Below are 18,426 nucleotides of genomic sequence, written 5' to 3'. Positions count from 1 at the left end.
ATCCAGGGGGGACAAAAACAAAAAAAAAGATTTAATGGGGCTTTAAATGATAAATCAACCACACTTGTCACTCCTCTCTCTCTTTACATTGCCCTTGTTATTCCACTCTCCAAACCATTATCTTACTTTTATCCCTAGACATTTAACTTTTTACTCCCTCTTTATCTTTACTCCCTCTCTACCTTTACTCCCTCTTTATCTTCACTCCCTCTTCATCTTATCTACCTCTTAACCTTCACTCCCTCTTAATCTTATCTACCTCTTTACCTTCACTACCTCTTCATCTTATCTACCTCTTTACCTTCATGTTTCAGAATCCCCACAAGATTTTTTTAAAATGTGTTCTGTTAATTCATTTTTCTTCTTAAAATATATTCAATGTACAGAGCGTCCCATTTCATATTAGATAATCTCTTCAAGCTTTGAATAGCTCCAAAATAAACACATAATACTCGAAAAACCTAGCTTTTTCGAAAGAAAATTTTTGAATTAGCTTTATTCATTTGTTAAAAATGATTCATTGTTCTTAAATTTTCTGATTAGTCCCGAAAAACGTAATTCAGACCCATTGACGATCTAATATGATGTAGGACACCCTGTATTACTATAAATTTGTATATGTACATTATACATAATATACATATGTACATTGTACATAATATAGATATGGTCCACATATTAAGAACACATATCAATATAAAAATGGCTAAATTATTTTCAGAAAAATGCAAATAATTTTCTACTCTTTCATCTACACAGGGCAAGCAAAAATATCATAAAAACTTATAAATTTAAAATTTACGAAGAAAGATGTCCAGTAACGGTCGATAGTAACGCGATAACAAAAAAAACATCTTTCATTTTTTATTCATATGAATACATGATAATTCACAACGGTACCTTAAACAATCCTTTATATAATTAAAGGGAGTGTTCGCAAAAAATGAAAAACAAATCATTCGAATATTACAACCTATAGACATCGATTATTTTTCGATGCATTTGTATATAGCAACATTCTGAATTTGTATGGACGCTACTTTCAATGTTGTGTAAGTCGTTTTTAATAATTTTCTCCTTAAAGACGCAACAGATAAAAGTAAGATTAGTAGCGATCAAAAGCGATAATTTTTCGCAGTAAGCCTATACCCCCTTTCATTTTTCGCGAACACTCCCTTTAAAGAATACTTGAGCTATCCTTGTTTTCCTAATCTTCAATTTTCTTTCTGAATAAAAAAGGAAATGGAAATTGTCAGATTTAAACATGTTTCAAGAAAGAAAAACGAAAATATCTTCCGCATAGTACCAAATAAAAGTTTACAGGCATATATGCAGAGTGAATCGTCCCTCTCTAGAAGTTGAGGCTCATTGAAAACTACGTCAGTGAACTCGAATATATTCGAAAATATTACAAATCTCTAAAATTATGCAAAACAATTAGATATAAAATAAACTAGATGCTACCATTATTGTTTATATAAACATTTAAACAATTTAGTGTAAACTGTAAAACAAACAATGCCCGCATTACACTCTCTTAGCGTTTGACACATTAATTATTACAAAAAGAATTCGCAACAGAGACTGTCATAAAGAATCTACAATGTTATGTTTTGAAAACAAAATTTTCTTTAATATTTTACTAAACATCATTGCCGTATTTACAATGTTAAACGTTTTTTTCTATTGAAAAAATGAATAAGAAATTATCATCTTCAACGAAAATAAATTTAAGAAATTATTTTCACAATTTTTCAAAAACAGGTTTATGCATGGAACAAATTGTATTGGCACTCTTAAAATGCGTATTTTCTAAAATTTGTCTTTGTTGTTTCTGGAAATTTCCGATTCACACCAATACACTTAAAATCTAGATCCAAGAGCTAATATGGAAGATATCGTGAAAATTTGCATTGTAGTTTTTTTTTCGAGGAACCACTATGGAAAATAATCATCTTCAAATAGGAAAAAGATTTTACCATCAAATCACTGATATTTATCTGCATGCACAGCTTATCATTGAACAGTGTTTCTTTTGTAAGAGGAGAGTCGTTAAAATCAAATCCTGAGCTGAACTTAAATCTGGATGAATCAACTCCTGATCTGAACTTAAATCTTGATGATTTTGTAGAATCTACAGAAGACCCAGGAAGCAGGGAATCAAGAGATCTTATTTATGAAAAGATGGTGAGCTGGGCGTTCAGCCTTTTTCAATACAATAATCTTCAATAGATCAGAGCCAAAAACTTTAAAATTGTGGACATCGAGATCAATCCTTAATCTTCTTTTTTTGTTAATGCTTAATCAATTCTTAAGTTAATTTGTATCAACAAAAAAAGATAAACTCACATAACTCAACCAATCGAGTGGCGTTTGGAGAAACCAGAATAGCCAATCAGAAAAGGCGGGAAATTTGAAATTTTGTGCGCCATTTAATAAGTGAATGAGAAAACGAAAGAAAAAGAACGAATTAAAAATGAAATTAAAAGTGTTCACAGTGGATATTCAGATTACACGATCGGGATTAAAGGTTTCCAATTCTAAAGTTTTCAGCTCAGTTCTCTCTTTGTGAGTTTCGAGGAAACCCTGATTTAACAACTCATTTTATAAAATAAAAAAAAATAAAAATTGATAATTCACAACGGTACCTTTTAATTCTTGCATTTCTAGTAAAAAATTTATCATTTATAATTGTGGTTTCTGCATGGGAATTTTTTTTTTGAGCCGTTGCTACAAACTCTGATTTTCTATTTCCTATTTCTTTTTAACCCTATTCCTGCTGGGGGGGGGGGTCAATTTGACCCCCCCCCCTGTAGTTTTTTTTACATAACTCAAAAAGTATTGGTCTGAGGCTGTTGAAATTTTCTGACTTTTCTTACATACCCAAAACCCTCCCTTTAGGCCTAAAACCGGGCTTTAATACTAACTGCCTGAGTCCTCAGGCACACTGCCTGAATGACTGCTTTTGCCTGTCACAAACTAAATCTTTGTTTTGACCCACTTTCACTTGTCAGATTTTGATAAAATTTAGCTTTTTGGAAAGCCTATGACATAAGGAAACGGATTGCACAAGTTTTGCGAAAAAAAAAATTGCAAATTTTTTGCAAACAACCTGTCAAAGGAAATTTGCACATTTTTAGTTTTTCTTGATTAAAAATCAGGTTATTTAAAATTTTGCAAAAATTTTTTCATATTTGAAATGGCATGGTCAAGGGCTTTTAAAAATGTATAATTTTTCATTTTTTGGACAAATTTTTTTTTGCAAACAGTTTTACTATAAAACTGGATTTTGCGATAAAAAATTCAATTTTCGCAAATTTGCAATTTTTTTGCAGATTCTAAAAGTAGAGCACAAGAGCTTTCTAATGATGTATCATTTGTCATATTTGGACATAAAACATGGGATCCCCCCCCCCCAGCGTATCCTGGTTTTCAAGTACCCCAGCAGGGATAGGGTTAACCCATGATGTAAAAGACCTTAGATATTTCAAATTTTAATTTCTGTTAAATATAATAATCTAAGTTTGAAATAGAAAATATTTACACCAACCGGTTGCAAAAATTTCAAGAAAATTTGAGTTTGTGTCAAAAATGCAATTACTTGCATAAAGTCTATGCATATGTTCAAATTTTCTTGTATTTTCTATCAAATTTTTTAAACCATACATAGTTGATCTGCTTTTCAATGTTTATTAATTTGGATCTCTAATTAGTTTTTGGCAAAAAAGTCACGATAGAAGACAATTATTGAATTATTAAAACAAAATAGTAATTTTTTCAAGGTAGGATTAAGTCTTACAGTGTTAAAGTCTCCCATAATTTGAGTACTTTATTAAGACAATCAAATTATACTATAATACTACAAGTCTATACAATTTTTGTTTTAGATTATGAGAACTTTTACCGGCTCCCCTCGTTCAAAAAATGATAATAACATAGGAAAATTGTTTAAAATGTATTAAATAACAGTTAGGGATAAGAGAACAATTGAACAGTTGGGGTTCGGTTCTTTTTATAAAACTTGAGTACAGTTGGGGACGGTATCTTTTATAAAATATTTAACAGTTGGGGACGGTAAATTAGATAACATATTGAACAGTTGGATACGGTATCTTAGATAAAATATTTAACAGTTGGGGACGGTAAATTAGATAACATATTGAAAAGTTGGATACGGTATCTTAGATAAAAATATTTAACAGTTGGGGACGGTAAATTAGATAACATATTGAACAGTTGGGGACGGTATCTTAGATAAAATATTGAACTGTTAGGGACGGTATTTCATATAAAATATTGAACAGTTGGGGACGGTATCTTAGATAAAATATTGAGCAGTTGGGGACGGTATCTTAGATAAAATATTAAACAGTTGGGGACGGTATCTTAGATAACATATTGAACAGTTGGGGACGGTATCTTATATAAAATATTGAACAGTTGGGGACGGTATCTTAGAGAAAATATTGAACAGTTTGGGACGGTATCTTAGATAAAATATTGAACAGTTGGGGACGGTATCTTATATAAAATATTGAACTGTTGGGGACGCTATATTATATAATATATTGTACAGTTGGGGACGGTATATTATATAATATATTGAACAATTGGGGACGGTATCTTAGATAAAATATTGAACAGTTGGGGACGGTATCTTAGATAACATATTGAACAGTTTGGGACGGTATCTTAGATAAAATATTGAACAGTTGGGGACGGTATCTTAGATAACATATTGAACAGTTGGGGACGGTATCTTAGATAAAATATTGAACAGTTGGGGACGGTATCTTAGATAAAATATTGAACAGTTGGGTACGGTATCTTAGATAACATATTGAACAGTTGGGGACGGTATCTTATATAAAATATTGAACTGTTGGGGACTGTATATTATATAATATATTGTACAGTTGGGGACAGTATATTATATAATATATTGTAAAGTTGGGGACGGTATCTTAGATAAAATATTGAACTGTTGGGGACGGTATCTTAGATAAAATATCGAAAAGTTGGGGCCGGTATCTTATATAATATATTGAACAGTTGGGGACGGTATCTAAGATAAAATATTGAACAGTTTGGGAGGGTATCTTATAAAAAATATTAAACAGTTGGGGACGGTATATTATGTAATATATTGAACAGTTGGGGACGGTATCTTATATAAAATATTGAACAGTTGGGGACGGTATCTTATATAAAATATTTAACAGTTGGAGACGGTATCTTAGATAAAATATTGAACAGTTGGGGCCGGTATCTTATATAAAATATTGAACAGTTGGGGACGGTATCTTAGATAAAATATTGAACAGTTGGGGACAGTATCTTAAATAAAATATTGAACAGTTGGGGACGGTATCTTATATAAAATATTGAACTGTTGGGGACGGTATCTTTTATAAAATATTGAACAGTTTGGGACGGTATCTTATATAAAATATTTAACAGTTGGAGACGATATCTTAGATAAAATATTGAACAGCTGGAGGCGGTATCTTGGATAAAATATTAGACAGTTGGAGACAATCTTTAATAAAATATTGAACAGTTGGAGAAAATCTTTCATAAAATATTGAACAGTTGGGGGCGGTATTCTTGAAAGAAAAATATTGGATTCGTGGAATAACACGGAACAAATTCATTATGAAGACAGAGGTAAGATTTATTCAGAATTTTAAGAATAGAATGTGTTTAAAACAAGAGTTGGATAAAGAAATGTAATGAATTAAAAGATTATATTTGAAACGTTTCATAGAAATTATTGGTATTGCATACGAATTGACCCAATTAAAAGTGGGCTATGTATGGGTTCGAAAACGTTATTTGATCAAAAATGCAAAAAATAACGTTTTTTTTTGCTGGAAATATTTTCGATTCCAATAACGTAATATTTTCTAAATAAATGTTGTTTTCATATAATTTATTTTGCTAGAGATGGCGTATTTTGAAATTGGTGAACAGCCCCTTAAAATATTTTGTGAATAAATGTTGTTTTTATATTATTCTATCCTAGAGATGGAGTGTTTTGAAATTGTTGAACAGCCCCTTAACATATTTTGTAAATAAATGTTGTTTTGATATTATTTTATCCTAGAGATGGAGTGTTGTAATTATCTTAATGTTTCCGCAGTGTCTGGCGGGATCATGCTAAATCATCCCTACGTTATAGGTGGGAATTATTTATGCAAATTATTATTATTTGTAGAGGACTGTTTACAAAATTTTTGAGAGGGTTTAGTATACTTATTTTGTAATTTTTTAATTAAAATTTTGGCATTTTTTGGGTTATGTTTGAATATTTTATTAGATTTTTTGATGGTCCTGATATTTTGTGTCTTTTATATATTTAGTAGTTATCTATGTTTGTCTGTTTTGGTGTCTGTTTGTGTATCCGATATGTTTGTCTGCTTTGGTGTCTGTTTTTGTATCCAATATGTTTGTCTGTTTTGGGTGTCTGTTTGTGTATCCGATATGTTTGGGTGTTTTGGTGTCTGTTTGTGTATCCAATATGTTTGGGTGTTTTGGTGTCTGTTTTTGTATCCGATATGTTTGTCTGTTTTGGTATTTGTTTGTGTATCCGATATGTTTGTCTGCTTTGGTGTCTGTTTTTGTATCCAATATGTTTGTCTGTTTTGGTGTCTGTTTGTGTATCCAATATGTTTGGGTGTTTTGGTGTCTGTTTGTGTATCCAATATGTTTGGGTGTTTTGGTGTCTGTTTTTGTATCCAATATGTTTGGGTGTTTTGGTGTCTGTTTGTGTATCCGATATGTTTGTCTGCTTTGGTATCTGTTTGTGTATCCGATATGTTTGTCTGATTTGGTGTCTGTTTTTGTATCCTGATATGTTTTCCTGTTTTGGTGTCTGTTTGTGTATCCATTATGTTTGTCTGTTTTGGTGTCTGTTTGTGTGTCCAATAATTGGTCAGGAGCCCCTTGACCAACTTGATTGGATTCCCAAGCTACAGTATACAATGCAGTTTACCCCAGAACTTTGTTGACATAGAAAGAAGTTACAGTGGTAGGCGATTTTATCAATACAATGAAGACGACTTTCGATTTCAATTTAGATTTATGTCAAGATTTTAAACAGCATGGATACACATAAACACGGAAACAAAGAGATGTCAATTTAAAAAGCTTCTCTTTGATTACTTGTAATCTTGTAATTCTAAAAAAAGCTTGTAAACAATCAAAACTTACATGAAAAAGTCGTCCTCATTGTATTGATTTAATCGCCTACAACTGTATATAAAATGTCGTCTTGATTTTTTTAAATGGTAATAGTTCTTTTTCCGGCATGAGAGTTATCTTTTTTAATAAAAATAAATATCTAGGTAGCCGGGAAAAATTTAGGAAAACTTTAAAGAGCTTTACATATATATTTATTAAATAAAAATGACTAAATCTGTGACATTCCATTATCAGAAGGTGTTCAGAAGACGACATTTTGTAAATTCTTTTTATTTCTGCGAAGTTCTGGGATAAACATTTTCTAACTATGTTCCCGCACACAGAAATCCTGGACTAAGATTAATGGATCCAATAATTGTTATATTTTTAAACATTTATGTTGCTATTTTTATTTCCTATAGTAGTATAGGCATAAAACAGTAAAATGACTGTCCTCTTTAACATTTTATTATAGAAGGCTGAGGGTTAATTTTATTATTATTCGAAAAAACAGAGACAACAGTAATTGTGTTGTTTACATAATAAAGTTGTAATCTCTGTTTGGGTGTCTTTCAGTATCTTTGTTTGTTTTTACGATCATAACTCAGGACCCACGGGAATGTTTTAGCTTGGTTTTGATATTCTAATTTTAGTGGGTCCACTTTTAACGAGGGTTTTGAGATTCTAAATTTAGTGGGTCGACTTTTAACGAGGGTTTTAAATTCTAAGTTAAGTGGGTCCACTTTTAACGAGGGTTTTGAGATTCTAAATTTAGTGGGTCGACTTTTAACGAGGGTTTTGACATTCTAAGTTTAGTGGGTCCACTTTTAACGAGGGTTTTGAGATTCTAAATTTAGTGGGTCGACTTTTAACGAGGGTTTTGACATTCTAAGTTTAGTGGGTCCACTTTTAACGAGGGTTTTGAGATTCTAAATTTAGTGGGTCGACTTTTAACGAGGGTTTTGAGATTCTAAGTTTAGTGGGTCGACTTTTAACGAGGGTTTTGAGATTCTAAGTTTAGTGGGTTTTCTTTTAACGGAAAAATAGCAAAAATCGTAAATTACGACAAAGTCTGGGTAAACGGTGGTACTAATTATGACTACCCTGGGAAACGCTGGGTTCCCAAGCTAGTTTTTTATATATTAAAAAATGTTATCTTTAGGTCGATATAAAAAGATAGGTGTTTGCGGCGGAAGATCAATTTATCAAAATATGAATAATTCCGATATATTTATCTACTATGGCTGTGGCAGATGGTTTATCGGACTTGAGGTTACAAACCTTATTTATCAGATATGCAGGGGGACTCATAAAATTGTTACCGGGAGAGGAAGACGACATTGAAGCTATGGTATGTCAATTGATGTTAATAAAAATAAAATGATTTCTGAAAATTAACCATTAAGTGAAATGGGTCTGTGGACACTGCACAACTGCTGTGTTTTATGCTTATTAGAACTATTTGAAATCATAACTTTATTCTAAGAGTCGTTTTCGTTTCTCAGTTTTATGAGTCCCACTGTTACCAAACAAGGGTGGATTACTGAATAAGCTATCAGCTTTAGTTGAAATGGATCAAATATTTTAAAGGGACAAATGCAATTGTAAGTCGTGTTCCACAACATAACCTTTACCCAAAGAGAATAGAATATATATTAGAGTGGAATTTACTAAAAAAAGTGTAAAACTACCATTTTGTTGTACTGTTTCCATACTGCAGGTGTACTTCACAAATTTATGCTATATAACCTTTTGGGCCCTGGAATATAAATTTATAGAAAATCTAAAATTAATGTTATAAGAAAACCAAATAATTTACCAATGATCATTTCACATAGACTCTATGCCTTTCACTTTACAAACGATGATTTTCCGTTATAACAACTATAAATCAAATGATGTTTTTATTCACTTAATTCATTATAACGTTTATTTACCAGCTTTAAAAAATTCGAAATTGAAATGAATAGTCTAGGGAACATACTGTATTAATGTACTCTACTCCATATAATTTGTGAACATTTACATGATTTGTACACTTTGAACTCCCTTTCAGACTGAAAGGGACTGAAAAAATTCATACCGAGAGATTCTCTAAATTCCCCTCTAATATATATTCTATTCTCTATGCCTTTACCTAGATATTAGTTGCGTTTCCATGTCTTGAGAAGATATAAAGTAAAAGTAAATTTCTTCCGTGTTAGGAGTTTTGAACGTCGAATTTGAGCTCAAGTTCAGGATTTACAGATCTTTAAAAAGTTTAATATGTCTCAAATGAATCCGAAAGAAGTTTTCCACAACACTGCATACTCAGTTCAACTACCTTACAATTACATAGCCGGTCACTCCCTGAATAAATCCGTAAATCGTTTGTCGTAAAGAAATTTAAATAGAAAATTATCATTTCTTCATATTGAAAAAAGAATATGGTTTTTATCTTTAAAGGGATTATTTTTTAATCAAGTATGCAAACTTGGAGTTCCATTTGAGATTACATTTACAATCCCCTGAAATTTATCAAAAATTAAAGCTTAGTCTGTAGATGTGTTCAACGCACAAAATATTCTAGAAAATTTCATAAAAACTTTAATTTTAAAGCAAAATATATTTTGGGCCGACTATTTACATTTTATGACGGGTTTAAAGATAATCAGTGTAATGTAATATTTAAAATTGAATTTTTAGATGCATAAATTCAAATATGGAAATCTAGGAGATTTACTCAAGAACTTAATTAATTAATATTATGAAAATTTGCATTTTTATTTAAAACATGATAAATTGTTTCATTGGACTGTCATTGTAATTTCAAGTAGACCTTCATTTAGAGAATTAGAATGTACACGTCTTATAAGAAAATATGCCATTGCCACAAACTCTGATTTTCTAATCCCTATATATTTGCATCTCAATGTCGTAGACCTTTGATACTACTCTGAATTCTGTTATATCAAATAATCTAAATTTGAAATATCTGCCTTCGAAATAGCAAAGATATACACCATCAGGTTGCGAACATATAGAGATTAGAAAATTTGAGTTTGTGGCAAAGACTCAATCCCTTTGTTTTTAATTTTCTTTTTTCTTCCGAAAATTGATTTTGATTTTGATGAATTTGCAGTTTTATGTAAAAGCGACTTGCCGATTCAAGCGCAAAAGGAAAACAGCAAATGAGATTTATCTACATTCTACAGATAGAAAAACTACAATATCTTTCTCATTTTTAATCTAATAAAAAATTATGTAACGCTTAAAATTCATGGTCACTTGAAATAAAATCGCAAACAGTTCCTTTAAAATAGAAATTGATAATTAAACAAATATTTGATTTAGTAGATATAAAGGTTCAATTTCTCTTCATAAGAAAATGTTTTAAAACTTATCCTTTAAGAATATATATTGTTAAATCTAAGTTGGCTAAATATTGTTTCAAATGCTAAAACTTGATTTTACATTAGATTATGGCCGGTCCGTATTTCAATCAATCATTCTCAGAGTTCAAAACTTTTAAACTTTTAGGTTTGTTGCAATGTACAGTTAGTTTTAGAATTTACAGTTTACAGCTTACAGTTTATTCTTTAGAGTTTAAAGTTTACAGTTTACAGTCTACATTTTACAGTTTACAGTTTACAGTTTACAGTTTACAGTTTACAGTTTACAGTTTACAGTTTACAGTTTAAGTTTACAGTTTACAGTTTACAGTTTACAGTTTACAGTTTAACAGCTTTCAGTTTACAGTTTACAGTTTACAGTTTACAATTTACAGTTTACAGTCTACAGTTTACAGATTATAGTTAAAAGTTTACAGTTTACAGATTACAGATTATAGTTTACAGTTTACAGTTTACAGTTTACAGTTTACAGTTTACAGTTTACAGTTTACAGTTTACAGTTTACAGTTTACAATTTACAGTTTACAGTTTACAGTTTATAGTTTACAGTTTGCAGTTTACAGTTTACAGTTTACATTTTACAGTTTACATTTTACAGTTTACATTTTACAGTTTACAGTTTACAGTTTACAGTTTACAGTTTACAGTTTACAGTTTATAGTTTACAGTTTACAGTTCCAAAAATGTATTAATTCTATTTAGTTGCATCACAAACTTCATCTTATTTGCATTTGCAAATATATGGTTTCTAATTTTAGGATTCATTGAGAATGAAAAAAACGCACAAACAAGAAAACAAATTATTGCATTTCTTGTCAATCTAGATTATTATCTATTCTTGTAAATTATTTTCTCATTTCTCATTAGAATTTTGATGATAACCAAGGGCATTTTTTGGCATAATTCTTCAAGAATTATAAATTATTTGAACTAAAAATTCAAAAGATAGTTATTTAAATTCAAAATGCCCTTTCACAAAAAAATTCTAAAATAAAATAGCGTTGAATAATATAAAGTAATTGAGCCTTTGCCACAAACTCAAATTTGCTAATCCATACATCTTTGCAACCTGTTGGTGTAAACCTTTTATATATGAAAAAGGATGCGTGCCAATGACTGAGTTTCTATCTTCTTTTTTAATAAAATAATACCAAAAATATAATTGGAGATTTAAAACTAAAAAATTTAACTTAATTAAAATTTTTTTTTTTTAATTTGCAATTTCCATTGTAAGGAAAAAGCATTAATTTCGTAAACTGATTTTTAAAAAATTTAATAAGTTTCCAAAATGCTGTTTTTAATGTTTTCTTCTTGCATACTTTATGATTATATAAAGCTATTACTTGCAGCCTTTATTCAGCAATATGCAGTAAATTATATTAAACAAACTTACGGCAACTCTATGGGTAATAATGCAATCTTTTATTAAGTCTGTCATGAAAAGTCTGAACATTTTTTTATGATATTTGCAATAAATTCGAATATTACTTTATCTTAATTATGTTTTATACTTTAGTGCATTTTTGTAATCTCAGTTTTCTCAAAAGTTAAAAGTAAACCTTTTTTTGATTATGTTCTTTAAGTTTCTTTAGCAGAAATGTAAAAAAATTTTACATTTTTTTTTTTACAAAAAAAGTGTTCTATATCTTTGCAACCTAAGTTCTTATCCCTATATCTGCGCAAACTAATGGTGTAAATCTTTGACATTTCAATATGTTTTAACATAATTCGTCTTTTGAATTATCTAAGGCCTACGTCGTTGGTTTGGAAAGATATAGGGATTAGAAAATCAGAGTTTGTGGCAAATACTTAATTTCTTTTCTTGTTTAAGATTGGTGTTTGTGGTGGCTGGATTTTCAGTCCTAGTTTATCTATTTGTGTTCATCAACCCTCGGTTTGGCAGTTTATAGGAGACAATGGACTTCTTACTGATCTCATATTCAGGTAAAGCCCCCCCCCCCCACTTGTCTGACTGATTTAAGTATCTTTGTATCTTCAAATTGTACGTCAATCTCCTTTACTAAACTTTACTGTTTCTTCGGTCAGTGTATTGCTTAAATTACTGCAGTACAGACCGAAAGCTTAGTTGATGGTAGAGTCAGAATTTTTGTGTTGATCAGTGTCCTAGCATTGATCTCCATCTAATTCAGACTTAAGGATTGATTTAAATCACCTTCGATATTCCGTTCCGTGGTGGTCATAATTTGAAGGGATACCTTTAATTGATCATAAAATTGTTAAGTGACTGCACAGCGATGGATGGATTACAAACATTCGAACATGAAATTAAGGTCCAAACCCTCTAATAATTTATGTGAGTTATGATGGTGTGTATTTATTAATTCATGCCAGCTTTTTTTGGTTTAAGATTATTGTGTTTGAGTGCGGGATGGAGTACCCCCCACCCCATTATTGCTAGGTCTGGGCACGTTCCAACTTGTTTAAGCCGTTTCGTTAACGGTTAATTCCAACAGTTTTTAAATTAAAACCTCAGCTAGCCGTTAGTTTATAGATAATAAGAACGAGACTTCGTTTCGTCAACGATATTTTCTGTAAATGTTTGTTAACAATCTCAATTTCATTAATGGCGTTAACGGAAAATTGTCAATAATTATTAAAGAATTAACGGTGTTAACGGTGCAAAGGGCTAAAAAATGTCGTTAACGGTGAATAAAATTGTTAATGGCGCAGCCATTTAAGGTCTTTTACAGTATGTAACGGCGTTAACATTAATTTTTTTTCAAGAACGGTGAATCCGTTTCTTTAATGATTCGAAATTAACGATTTTTGCCGTTTGTTAACAAACTCTTCCGTTTATTTTCGAACACCTCCGTTTTGTTAAAGGAACTTTGCCCAGCCCTAAATATCGCTGCTGTCATTTTTGAAATTATCATTGATTTAACTTGTATCAAATATAGGTGTTTATTAAAAATAAAGGAATTGAGTCGTATGTAACAAAATTCTGATTTTATTATCCATCTGTCTGATTGCAACCCAATATTTATAGACATTAGATATTTCAAACTATAAATTGTGTTTGATCAAATAATCTAAGGTTAAAAATTTAGAGATTAATAAATTTGAGTTTGTGGCAAAGGTCCAACCCTTTACTTTAATTTGACTTGGAAAAAAACAAGAAAAGCTTTATCTACAGAGAGAAGCAGAAAGCTCTGGAAGACGACTTTTATACTTATAAGACATAATTTTCGCAATTTATTTTTATTAGCTGGCCTTAAAAAAATATGTTTTTATAAGTAGGAAGGTTTATTTTGATTTTCATGGACTATGAGAACCTTTTTTACAGTCATTTTAACGCATTTAAATAGTACAAAAAGTGCAACTTATTAGTTTTGTGTGAAATTATGGTTTAAATTTTCTGTTTTGTTTGTTTCTGCTTATTGACGTTGGTACTAAAATGGTTTATCTATTTTATGAAAATTTAGTAATTTATAAAGTTGACATCCCATACTTTAAAAATTTACACACGTTTAATATTTTCATTTTCTACTCTTTTCCCCAATTAGATAGATAAACGTATAAAATTTAGTTTCCTGGATCAAAATTAGAATGAAGCCACGAAAAGTCAAGGAACTTTGTTAAATCAACAAAATTAACAATATTTAAGATTTTATGAGACTTTCGACAATTAATTCTTAAAATTAAAGTTAAATTAAATTCTAATGTCTAAGGCTACAAAAAGGTAAGTCAGTGAGATAAATCCAAGGCCAAGGCATTGCGACACTTAAAAGTCGACCCAGTCTTAAAAATTGATGCATTAACAGTCTGAATTTATGTGGTTTGTCTAACCCGACCTATAGATAGAAAAAAATAAAACCCTTGATATGCCAACGATAGCGAACTGTCAACTGATTCAAAAGTGGTAACGTCCCCAACCCTAGTTGAAACAATGGTATACAGGGTTACCCACACAGGATGAGACTTCAGAGACGACTGTCCTGTTTATTTATATGCATAATCCTCTACACTACTTCTTTCTTTCTTTGACAAATCATTATTTAAGTCATTTAAAAACATATTCAAGGCAGCTGGGACTTAATTTAAACTTGAAATCGTCATATTTGAGAGTTTGCAGTTATCTTCACAGTCTCATCCTTTGTGGGTATCCCTGTATATATATAGTAGAGAAAGAGTAATTACCCGTCCTGGAGTAAATTGATGGGGTTTCTGTAAAGATGTGTCAAAGAGGTAGAATCAATTGGCAGAACAAGCTAATTAATTGTCCTTCTCTCTCTCTTTGATGGATTAAATTCTCTAATGTAATTGCAGAAATGTAAAAGCTGGCTGATCAAGTTTAAATAAAAAGCAAAAGTTTTAAATTTACGGAAAATGTTGAAATGGTTCCTTATATTTTAAAAAATTCTTGTTCATTTTTGAGATTTTTAGGGGTTTCTCTCTGCAGAGAGTACAGTTAGAAATTAGGTTTTTTTCAATATTATTAATTAAGATTATATATCTATCATCTAATTTTAATGTAAACTCTTTTTATAAATATCCCATATTTCTAGGATAAACGATGAATGTGGATTTCATCAACAAAATTCAAGGTAACTAGAAATAGAACTAGAAAAAGAGCTAGAACTAGAACTAGAACTAGAACTAGAACTAGAACTAGAACTAGAACTAGAACTAGAACTAGAACTAGAACTAGAACTAGAACTAGAACTAGTTAGAACTAGCACTAGAACTAGAACTAGAACTAGAACTAGAACTAGAACTAGAACTAGAACTAGAACTAGAACTAGAACTAGAGCTAGAACTAGAACTAGAACTAGAACTAGAACTAGAACTAGAACTAGAACTAGAACTAGAACTAGAACTAGAGAATATAAATAATTTTACATCTTGACATTTTTCATCCAAAAACAATATATATAGCGCAGTAAAATCAAACTTGATTCATGAGTATATAATAAAGTTAATACAATGTGTTCTAAAATAATTGCTTATTAGTTTTCTGTCTTAGAAAAACTTTATTTACTTTTAAAATCTGATTTTTACCTGATTTCAAAGTTTCTACTTTTTGAAAATGAAGTTCTTTTAATCTTTTATAAAATACAGTTAGTTGAAATTGCAAATAGTTAAAAAAGTTGATTATTGCACTTAAGTTTGAATGAAGATGATATTGATGAAAGTTTGAAGCGTCCTCTTCAAAACTATGGAGACAGTTCAAAATATGATCTCAGTAACACGTATCAGACGGTGAGTTCAGGGGGTTTAACAAACATGAAACTTGACATCACTTTAAGATCGTCTTTGATATTTAATTGATATCATTTAATAGCAAAGTTTGTATCAAAACAAGGTTGCAAGAGTTACAATTTTAAGCTTCCAATAATGAAATGTAGTTTATTGTTTTTTTAAATGACAAAGAAATTGTTTATTTAGCTAGATTTTATTTTATAAATTGAAATCTGAGCAAAATGATTTGAGTGTCCGGCAATTATTTTTAAAAGAGATTTTTTTTTTGTCCCCAGGACATGATCGGGTTGTTACGATCAAATCTCGGAATTTTTTCTATTGCGAAAGTTTGGTGTTGTTTTGGGATTTTATATTGATCTACCAGGGGTTGTAATCTGGCAGCACATTCATCCATCAACGCTTCACTCATACTGAGAAGAGGGTTGACAAGATTCCAGCTGCCTAAGATTCTTCTTAAAGGCCTGAGAATATAGAGTGCAGGAATCCTTCTGATATACTGGAATGAGGCCCGGGTGCCATACTGATAGGAAACATCACACTCATTGCTCCCTAACATCTGTAAGCCCGGATTGGATACCCTCAGGTACCTATAGCTGGCAACCATAGACTCTCCCTGCTTGTCCACCATACCTCTCTTCATCATCATTCACTTGGATCAATCCAACTTGAAGCTTCTTTCTTGTTGAGTAGAAAGCACGCACCCTTTCGCTGCGAGAGTTGTTGACAGCCGCCCCTCTGTCCTCCTACATCCGTCAGGTGGTCATAACTGCTTAACTAGAGGTCGGCTTCAGATGTTTTTGAAACCACAGGTTTGTGTGGAGAACGGGAATCGAACCCGTGAACACCAGTCTGGACACCAATCCAGTTACTGGCTGTGGAAAAGTGTGCTTAACTTCAGTGAGCTAAAGAGAACTGGTGTCACACACTATCCACCCCACCCCACAAACTATCCACCCCACCCCACAAAAATTATGGCAATTATGATATCACAAAAAGCAGCCCAAGTCTTAGAAATGCTAACAAGGTTTTTTTCATGAGTTTGTAAAACAATGACAAATGAATTCCGCAAATTATTTTTAGACGACATTAATTCCTTTTTTAAACAATCATGTTTAGGGAACTCTCAAATATTTTACACAGTACTAGGCTTTTAGGGTGCTTCGCGCCCATCTTCTATTTAAATTGTGAACATCTTCTTTTTGTTTACATTTTAAAACAAAGAAGAAAAAAATTTGCGGATTTTCAAGAATTTAAATTTTTTACAAAATTAAAACCTTTAAACACATTTTTAAAATTTTTATTATTCATAAACCTTCCCTGTGCACACGTGATGTCCCAAAAAAAATTTGGGCCCGATCGGTTCAGCCGTTTTGACGTTCATTGGATACAAACAAACAAACAAACAGACAAGCTAAATTTATATATAGATTACTTAGCGTTACCATTATCAATGAGCATTAAGGGAAACAAATTAACAAATTATTTAATCATTAATGGCCATTTTTAGATTAAATAATCATATTATAAACAAAAGCCATTGTGTGAATACAAATAACTTTCGGACAGTTAAATGATGGTATAATGGTCATTTTTTCAAAGAAAAAATATTATCAGTTAATTGATAAATTTGATTACGACCATTTTTAGAACTTTGTTTAGTATGATCAGCTGACTCCAGAATACAATAATCCCGCGGCATTGCTTCCAAACACTCAAAACGAAGACGACAATAAAGAGGTAAAAAATTATGAAGGAATGTGGACGAATTGTTCTGGAAATATTTAGGATTAAACAAAAGTTTTGATTAATTTTCAAAAATAGAATACTGCTTATTTAAAAATTTGAAAGCAGAAAAAACATTTTTTTTTAATTTAGTTTTGTTGTTAAAGCTAATATGATCAGAGACACTCTTTAATAAAAATAAGATAAAAAGACGTTGTTATTTTTAGAGTTTATTTTCAGGACGGGAAAGAGTATCTTGTTTACTACAGAAAAGAAAATTAATCTTAAAAAAGTGTTTATTTTAGAATCATATGTTTACTTTTGCCAAAGTACATTAAAAAATAAAAAGTACTTTAAATCAACAATTTAGATTTTTATTTGTTCTTTGTGTTACAGAGGATCAGTTTTTAAGACTGGGTCGACTGCGAAGTGTCATAGCGACTGGGGCTTTGAATTTATCGCACTTTAAAGCCAATGAGATGTAACTTTTTAGAAGCATTTGCGTTTAGCCTTAGTTTTTATCTATAAACTATCTACAGGGTGTCCCAAATCATATTAAATCGTTTATGGCTCTAAATTGCAATTTTTGGGACTAATCAGAATTTAAAAATAGTGAATCATTTTTGAAAAATGGTATAATTGTATTTGCATGTAGAAAACACCAGGCTCTTCGGGTATTATATGTATCTTTGAGATAATCCAATATGATATGGGAGGCTCTGGATAATCTCCGCTAATATCGAGAGCACACAACAAAAAAGGCAGACCACATTTTTTATAAGTAAAAGTAGGTTAAAAACAAATAGAGAAAATATTTCAAAGATCAAAGACGACCTTTCATTCGTCTTACTGCTGTCATGTTTTGTGGGACCCCCCCGTATCTGATATCTGTGGATTTTCCTCAATAATT

General features: G+C 30.8%; 1 protein-coding gene across 1 annotated transcript; it reads left to right on the top strand.

The window, feature by feature from the left end:
• The first annotated feature begins 5,600 nt into the window (after positions 1–5,600).
• On the top strand, positions 5,601–17,805 carry LOC111714874 (uncharacterized). The gene is made up of 8 exons (XM_023490087.1): positions 5,601–5,667; positions 6,107–6,181; positions 8,345–8,454; positions 12,406–12,518; positions 15,101–15,139; positions 15,701–15,794; positions 17,454–17,531; positions 17,757–17,805. Exons 2-8 carry the CDS (start codon positions 6,109–6,111, stop codon positions 17,796–17,798), a joined length of 549 nt encoding a protein of 182 aa, XP_023345855.1. The 5' UTR covers positions 5,601–5,667; positions 6,107–6,108; the 3' UTR covers positions 17,799–17,805.
• Positions 17,806–18,426: the final 621 nt, after the last annotated feature.

The sequence above is a fragment of the Eurytemora carolleeae genome, unplaced genomic scaffold, assembly GCF_000591075.1.
Source record: "Eurytemora carolleeae unplaced genomic scaffold, Eaff_2.0 scaffold1668, whole genome shotgun sequence".
In the NCBI taxonomy this organism is placed as follows: Eukaryota; Metazoa; Arthropoda; class Copepoda; order Calanoida; family Temoridae; genus Eurytemora; species Eurytemora carolleeae.
Note: the sequence above shows the minus strand (reverse complement) of the source record. Positions and strands in the feature narration are given on the sequence as shown.